General features: G+C 38.3%; 1 protein-coding gene across 7 annotated transcripts in view; it reads left to right on the forward strand.

The window, feature by feature from the left end:
* Positions 1 to 5,931, forward strand: part of arhgef11 (Rho guanine nucleotide exchange factor (GEF) 11) — a 43,886-nt gene extending 37,955 nt beyond the window's left edge. For 5 of the 7 annotated variants that reach the window (XM_038292625.1, XM_038292650.1, XM_038292656.1 and 2 more), the window contains 6 exons: positions 415 to 564; positions 652 to 912; positions 1,333 to 1,452; positions 1,582 to 1,925; positions 4,744 to 4,865; positions 4,963 to 5,931. In XM_038292625.1, coding sequence (XP_038148553.1) covers positions 415 to 564; positions 652 to 912; positions 1,333 to 1,452; positions 1,582 to 1,925; positions 4,744 to 4,865; positions 4,963 to 5,017 — 1,052 coding nt within the window. In that variant the 3' untranslated portion in view covers positions 5,018 to 5,931. The remainder of the gene's footprint in view (positions 1 to 414; positions 565 to 651; positions 913 to 1,332; positions 1,453 to 1,581; positions 1,926 to 4,743; positions 4,866 to 4,962) is intronic. The other 2 variants (XM_038292635.1, XM_038292664.1) reach the window with 2 other exon arrangements.
* Positions 5,932 to 8,488: the final 2,557 nt, after the last annotated feature.

Consider the following 8,488-nt stretch of genomic DNA (forward strand, 5'->3'; position numbering starts at 1 on the left):
AATCTATTCAAGAGAACAAATGTTCACACTAAAAGCAAATAACATACGTTATGTTTTATATATATATATATATATATATATATATATATATATATATATATATATATATATACAATATATATATCATGGGTACTTGTTGATGGCATTAAATTATTTCTAAGAGCATTAAAAAACATTAAATTAGAGTTAGTCGTTCCTGTATAAACCTTGTTTAAATGAAGTTTTAAAGAGAATCGTTTTTGTTATTTTACTCATTTATTTAATTTTTGTTTAGTTCAGGTGTTAATGTAAGGATTTCCTTTCCTTACCTCTAATACTTTATTCTCTCTCCATAGATAAAACTTTGTGTTTCTTCCTTTTGCGACTGAAGCTTCTATGGTTGTTTTTAATGCTTCTACTTTTTTAATCCATCAGTCCATCCTGTAGAGGAGCAGTCAGACTTCATGGAGAGCCTTCCATCCCATAATGACCACGAGCTGGGCGACCTTCCTACAGAGCAACCTGACGCTGATGGCAGCGATGAGGACCAGGCAGTCGGCGTAGCGGAAGCAGCTTTACACGACGGTGAGAAAGAATCAGAACCGGAAGTTCTGAAGGTTTTATATGATGATAAACATTTTCAATCCTTCTTATTTTTCGTTTCCTCCACAGTGGAAACTCTACGGAGGCTCATTTTACCGCATGTAGAGGAGGACAGGTGGAGCCACGATACAGACGACACCCCCACCAACACCATGAGCAACGGAAATGCCGAGAGGAGACGACAGGAGTCCCTGGAGACGGTGCTCGACTTCTGCATCAATGAATTGGAGCCAGAGGCTCCGCCCCCAAAAGCTAGGCCTCCAGAATCTCCGCCTCCAGAAGATCCGCCCACACTCAGCAGGCAAACCAGTGTCAAGGTTGTGAGGAAAGGTAAAAAAAACTGCTGCGAGGTCTAACGTTAAATGATCTTGTTCTTATATTTAATCCTTTAATCCTCACTGGTGATGATGACTAAAATTAAAGATATTAGCTGCATTTCCGATGCAAATGTGCGCAGAACTATGATAATATTCTTCTAATTTGAAAGATTCAGAGTTTCGCAATTGCGGTACGTCCATTAAATTAACAATTCACGCAATCTGAGGGGTAATGGAAACGCTGCTATTATCTGACCATGATTAGTCTTTGAATTCTGGGAGTCTTTGCATGTTTCTTTTCAACCTGTGATTATTTATTCTTTAAATTTAATTTGCCTGCAAAAATCAAAAAAACAAACTTTTTGTTCTTCTTCACCTTTCCGCTTTCTTTCACTCTTTCACTCTTCGTCACACGTTGGTCCTCTATGTGTAGCTGTGGTTGCGGGTGCTCCTCCTCCTACTCCTTCTTCTTCTGCCCCTGATGGCATCACTGATGATGTCAGCCTCCCCTCCCACCTGCCGTCCCAGTCTAGAGGCGAGGTCAACCAGCAGGGTAATGGAGGCAAAATGAGTCGCCTGCTTCAGTTTTATGACACAAACAAACTTAAATTACTGAAGTAATCAAAAATAACCTGCAGCTGAGGTGAAAATGTCAAACTAAAATCGCCTCTCTGGTTTCCAGGGAACATGTTCTATCTGGTGTTACCCTCAGAGCAGGGAGAGAGCGTCACCGATGACGTCCGTGACCCTGCCACACCCACCGCCAACCGCGGTGTCCCTCTGCGTCTAGAGGAAGTGTTGTCGGCACAGATTCAACCAGAGGATGAAGCAGCAGCCTGCTGCTCAGAGTTCAGCCAATCAGAGACAGAAACTATGCAATTGGAATTAGATGTAGAAGAAGAAGAAGAAGAAGAAGAAGAAGAAACGGGCCCAGCAGAAGCTGCACAGCAAAGCCACGTGATAAAAAACGTGGATGAGATTTTTCTCACCATCGAGGGTTTGATGAGCAAATTGCACAAACTGAAGGTGAGGTTCTTTTTTTTCTTCTTTAGTCTCTAAGAAGCAGAAAGCTTGATCATTTAGATCCTTGCTAAAATATTCACGCCTTTACCAGGGTTATATAGTTAAAACTCAAACAAACAAAAAAATAAATAAAACTATAGCTAACTAAAACTATGGCTGTTCAATATGATCGTTGTTATTTTGACTGAAATTGAGGTCTGAGTTATTTAATAAAAAGTTACAGCTAAATAAAACTAAACTAGAATCAAATATCTAAAACTGGTTCTGCCACCAAACTGAAAAATAATTTTTTCTTGAAATAGGTGTTTATTACTGTGATTTAGGCAGGAAGGTCAGATAATCTAACCTTGCGCTGAAAGCTGGATTGTCACGAGATCTGAGGTTTCAGTCTCACAACAAATCCATCTTGAAAGATTCCCGCTAATACGTCCATCTCATAACGAGTTGGACCAATGACATGCCAGCAGTGTTTTTTATGGGTTGGACAGTGAAAAAGGCCTTGCTGGGGCATAACAAACATGGCTACGCTGGAGGACTCAGCTGGAGGACTCACTCACTTGACACCGCAATTGTTTTAGCTAAAATAGCGACAATTTCTTTTTTTTTTAAAGGAACAAAGAGAAGCACTTTGTGAAATTTTAGATGGGAAAGATGTCTGGGCTTTTCTTCTGACAGAATTTGGAAAAAGTTCGATTAATCAGCTTACAAAACATGAAGATTCGCTGCTACAATTTTTTTATTTTTTTTAATCTGAATTAGGACAATGTACATTCATCAACATGTCAGCATAAAGCATCAATGTAAATATGTCAGGATTAGCACAACAGCTAGTTTGCATCCGCTGTCCTAAGTAGGGTTGTCAAAAGTATCAATACTCAAAAAAGTATCGATACTGAAATGTTGTATCCGGATACAATACTCGTTTTTAAAAGTATGGATACAGTGCCACCACTAGTGGCACCTAAGCAGTCATTCATCTTAAGTGCAGAATAGATGACAATGCACTTTCAGAACACTGTGTGATTGAATAATTTTGTGCACTTTTCAGTTTCAGACTTTTTTTTTGTATGAGGTGCAGCTGCTGAGAATTATTTTTGTTTCTTAACCGGTTTGGCTAGTGTCATTGTTATGTGTGCAAAGCATAGACAAGGAAGGAACACTTAATTTTATACGTTTTTTATCAAGCTTGCTTAATATTGTGCACATCATACAACCTCAAAACATTGTTCTTATTGTTTATTGTATTTATTTATTGTATTTTATTTATTAATGAAAATATTTCTGTTGAATTTTGGAGTCTTTGTTTTTATCCTTGTGGTATCGAAAATGGTATCGAGTATCGAATATTTTCCTTAGTATCGGTATCGAGTTGAAAAGTTTAGTATCGTGACAACCCTAGTCCTAAGGCAGGTAAAAACAGTGAACATTAAACAAGACACTACATGAGAGAACAGAGTGGACACAAACAGATAAGATGCCAATAACATAAAATCACAATAAATTGGCTGAAAGCGTATAATAGAAGGCTGGTACTAGCTGGCATGTCATCCAATCAGCTCAAAGTATTGTACTAAACGTCTCTCCTTTTCATGGGGGGACCAAACGGCAGCCATCATAGATTGATAATGTAGAACTCAACTCAGTTCTACACATTTCATTCTGGCTACTGCCAGGTTAAAGATCATCTGCAGATGGAATAAAATTATTTTTGTTTAAAAAAGAAAAAAAAATAACTATTATCTAATTATCTAGTTTTAAGGTTCAGAATCCTCCTGTCGATCATCTTATTTAGCTGCTAAGAGCAAATATTTATATTTCTCCTGTAAAGTCATAGGGAAATCATCTTTAAATGTCAAATCATTTTGGTTTAAACATGTATCTATAAATATACTCTTTATCAGACCATATTGTCCCAAAATGTAGAAAATTTCTACTTAAAAAAAAAAAAATCCTGTCTTTAAATTCATCCAATCATATATCAACGGTCACCTGTCAATCAGATTTTTTAGGTCATAGCATCTTGATTCATATGTCGCAGCTAATATACGCAACGGTTGAAATAAGAATCATTTCCTTTCCCATTGAGTTCCGTCCCAGTTTTAACAGGGATGGACGTCTGTGTCTTCAGCAGGCGTAGAGCTAACAGAACTGGCAACGTTGCGAGGCGAGGGCTCAAACATGTACGGCTGGAAGCCTTCTACACCAAACCAAGCTTCTGCCGCCCTGGCGTCTTTTTCAACAACAATTTTGTCCCGCTTTCCTCCTCTAAATAAAATATGTACGACAGAGGAGACTCATCCACGACCTCCGACACTAAATTCTCCTCCTCTTGCATGTTTCCGCTGTCCATAGCGTTCCTTGACAGTGTCGTTGCTAAGTCACCAATTTAGTGCTACTTGGTTTCAATGGAATTTCGCATTGGGAACCTACTAGCACGTTGCTAACTGGTTAGCAAGATGCTTCAGACAAACCGGTCACAACCAAACTTGCTTGCGAACCTTCTGCCAAAACAATCCCGCCACATAAACAACCAATCTGCAACACTCGGGAGAATTCAGAAATGCAATGGTTGGAACCGCCACTTCCCTACGACTTTAGAATGTATTTAATCATTTAAAGCTAAAGAAGCTACAGATCTGTGGATCCTTTAATTAACTAAAATTCACTATATATTTTTTTCTATTATTCTTTTATTTGCCTCCATGACGAATCACTGGCCTTCCTTGTAAAACTCATCTAGAATCTCCACTGGTGGTTTGGATGACAAGAAGAATATTTCTTAGTGTTTCTGCTGATTATTGATGTTTTGACGCCTCTGCAGGAGATCGAGACGGCCCATAATAAGCTGCTAGAGTCGCTCAGAGATGAGGCAGAGGACCAACCGTGTCCCTCTGCAACCGTCTCCAGGACGCCCTCCATGGACCGCAGCTCAGGAGACGGTTTGTGAGAAAAACCTCTATTTGGATCTTTGACCATTTAACCCAGTTTTAGTTCTTAGATGTTTAACTTCTTGTTTTCTGCTTGGATTTGAACCAAACAGGGAACGAGGGAACGACAGCGGAGCCCAAAATCCTGTCGACTGGATTCTGAGCTGATCTCCACATGCACAGATGTTGAACACTAATTAGTCTGGGGATTCCAATGCAGGTCTGTGCGCCGCTTATCCAGACTACATGGGAGAAAGCTTGATGGTTGACTTTAAAGGAAAAAGCATGAAGAGAGCTAAGAGAAATGAAGAGTTTGCTGGTGAAAAGGAAGAAGGAAGTGTGAGAAATTGAAGTGGAGGAAAAAAAAGACAAGTTGGATTATTGTGAAGGAAAAAAAAAAAAAGACTTTTGTTTGGTTCTGGTGAGCTGGTTGAAGGAACGGAGCAGAGAAGTGTTGAAATGTTAATTTAAGGAAACTTTCCGAGGGACCCGTCACCCCAGCACTTTACCCATAATGCATCTCCCCCTGACCGGGGAGCGGCGGACACCACGTTCACCTTCCAACCCGGCCGAAGGACTGTGTCTGATTAATTCAGGTGATTTGCACTGCGTAAGGAAACACGAGCACCACTAAACTCACTGAATCACTGTGGTTTCAGCTTCTACAGGCGCTACAGGAAGGCTGCTCCCCACGGCAGAACTTTTACTAACGTCACATTTTACTTTACTTTGGGAGACACTACTGCTCTGTTTACTACTGAAAAAGCAGGTAGGTTTGATTTATCTGGAGGGATCTCTGCAGAGACACACAGCTGCTCACATCATGCCAGCTTTCATCATTACGGAGGTTTAACAAGTCACAACCAAATCTGAGCACCGGCGGTGCTTCATGCTACAACCCTCAGTCGTAACTCAGTGTTTGGTTCAAGTAGGTAGAAAACTACAAGATGTTTACGTCTCATTTTGTGCTGGACCGCCTTTAAGTTTAAAGTGTCAGGAAGAAGTCCAGAAAAAAACGTCTGGTAAACTCAACTGCTTTCATGCATGTTAGCCTGTTAGCTTAGCATAAAACTAGAACAAAATCCCATGTAAAAAGTAATGAAATTCATCTACAACCACTTCAAAAAGTCATCTATTTTACATCAGCCAACAAGTCGTTATTTGATTACAAATAGCTGTAGATTTTAACCAGAACCTGTTTAGAACCTTTCTTTAAAGCCGTGGTTCTGGTTAGCTAAAGTAGGGTTCTGTTGGGTTGTTAGTAACGCAGAGCGGAAGCCGGCGTTCTGATGGAACATCATCAGAAACGCACGAACCCCTCCATGTCATCCTCGCATGAGTTTGCATGAATGCTAGAAACTAACCGTTAGATTGTACATACGATGCAGACTCACTTTAACTCAAAAACTTCATGTAGGTGCAGTCAGATAATGACTACTTACAGACGCCTCACAGAAGCCCACTTTAAACCATTAAAAGAGGGAAAAAAAATGGCTGCCATTTTCCTACACATACATTAAGCTTAAAGGGATGAAGATGACCAGCATAGATTTTTATTTTCAATTTATTGGTGTGTCAGTTATTTTGGATCAAGGTTTGGCAACATACTAGTAAAAATCTGTAATGGTTTATTATACCTTCGCTAACACATAAGCCCATTTCTCTCTTGCCTAACTCTAGTTTCTGCCCATAAAGACATCATTCTATAACTGTACTTTTAAAATGATAAATGGATTTAATAAAAATAGGTTTGAAATGTTTAAATCTAATATATTTTTGAATTAAAAATATATTATTTGCTAAATATTTTATATATCCGTTAAAACTGCGGTTCAGATCCGCATTTGGACCATTTATGCAGATAATTAATTTCCACCGGATCAAACCAAAACAACGTAAAAGAAATCCTGCCTGTCAGTCTCATTAATCAAAGCCTTTTTCTTGTAGTAAATTCTAATGAGGTTATAGAAGTTCATTACAAAGAATTGGTTGACAAACTGTTCTGAATGTATTCGGTACAAAATGCCTCCAAAAAAGTGGAGCTCACAGCTAAAATAAAAAGTACGAAATGGCAAAGAGGCAAAACATTGAGCCGACTGTGGGCTTCTTTTGTTAAAAGAGAGTAAAACTTAATAAAAACAGCTAAGCCCCATGTTAGCATAGCTTTAGAGTCATGCTAACGGTTTGTATCTTGAGCTAGCCCCAAGTACGCCCCATCAGTCCCATTTCCTCCCAGTTTGGGTGCTTGTTTTGTTTTTGTTTGTTTTTTTGTTGTTAAACCTACATATTATTGTTAGTCCTGGGTTACAGTAAGGAACACTAAATCCAAGTACTTTTCTCCTTCTTTTAACTTTATCTTTACTAAAACACCACAAGCTACATTTTTTTTGTTTAAATTTCACTAAGTTCTTTGTTTATTACTGAGATTTTAATGAATCTCAGCTGATTTCTTGGTAATGATAGGCTGATAGGCTGAGAGATAGGCTGCCAGATTAGCAGCCTATCTCTATGCTGTTGGAAAGAAAATGAAAATAATAGGTGTTTACATTCTCTGAAGGAGGGACAGGAAAACAGCAGAAAATCACATTCACAGCTGATCCTGAAGAGACTTGCTAAAGTTGAACAGAGATCTACCAAAGTGGGGCTTTGAAGGGAAAATCTTTTATTTACCATTTCGGCTGCTGATTTTTCGGCACCACAGACCAGCAGAGATGTTTTTTTTTCTGTTTTGTCAGTTTGAAAGCACAATAAATATCATCGCTGGTCTGGATCAGATGAATCAGGATCAGTTTATCTAAATCTCTTACCTTCCATCTCTTCTTTATTCCTCCCCTCCTCTACTAGTCAACTACAGTGGTTGTATTTCCTGTTTCTACCTCTACACTTCGTGCATCTTCCTTTTCAAGCATTAACTTGTACATTGACTTCAATGTTGTGACCCTAACTGGCTGGATTAAAAGCAGCTCAAAATGATTACATTTGTTTTTTTTATATATATATATAAATATATATGTTGCACATATAGATTTCCCTGCACAGTGCAAACTACTGTATGCATAAACACATTTTTAATTTCCATCTCATGATCTTTTTATTTGGTCTCAGTCATGTGTAATATAGAGAAATCCAGCCCACTTGTTTTATAATGTTCATTTTTTTTCTGTAAAGCCTTAGTCCTCGTATTTGATTTTATTTTTGTAGACATGATTTTAATAAAAGGATGCATAAATTATTTCCTGTTTTGTTTTAAAAGAAGGGTGAGTTAGCTGCACAGAAGGCAAACACATTTTGGATTTTTTTTTTTTTTTTGGTTTGTGTTCTGAGATTAAAAAGAAGAAACTGGAATAAGAACATTCCTTGTGGGCTTTGATTTTCAATCATATATTTTTAATGGAATGTTTTGTATTTATTTTGCTTTATTCTTTGATTAGCCAGTGTGTCCTCTACTGCTGGCTAATTAAGGAGAGAACCAGGGATGAGCCGATTGCTCAACAGAGCAGAAAATCATCCACAGCGTTGGCAAAAAACTGACATGCACCTTCAAACTAAAAGCTGAATATCTTTAATCGCATCTGGAGATTAACTACTGACAGGAAATGTTTTTTTTTTCAATCTAAGCCTTATCGTATTTTGATGTAG

This window comes from Cyprinodon tularosa, unplaced genomic scaffold, assembly GCF_016077235.1.
Source record: "Cyprinodon tularosa strain WSP-4 unplaced genomic scaffold, ASM1607723v1 ctg1089, whole genome shotgun sequence".
NCBI lineage: Eukaryota > Metazoa > Chordata > Actinopteri > Cyprinodontiformes > Cyprinodontidae > Cyprinodon > Cyprinodon tularosa.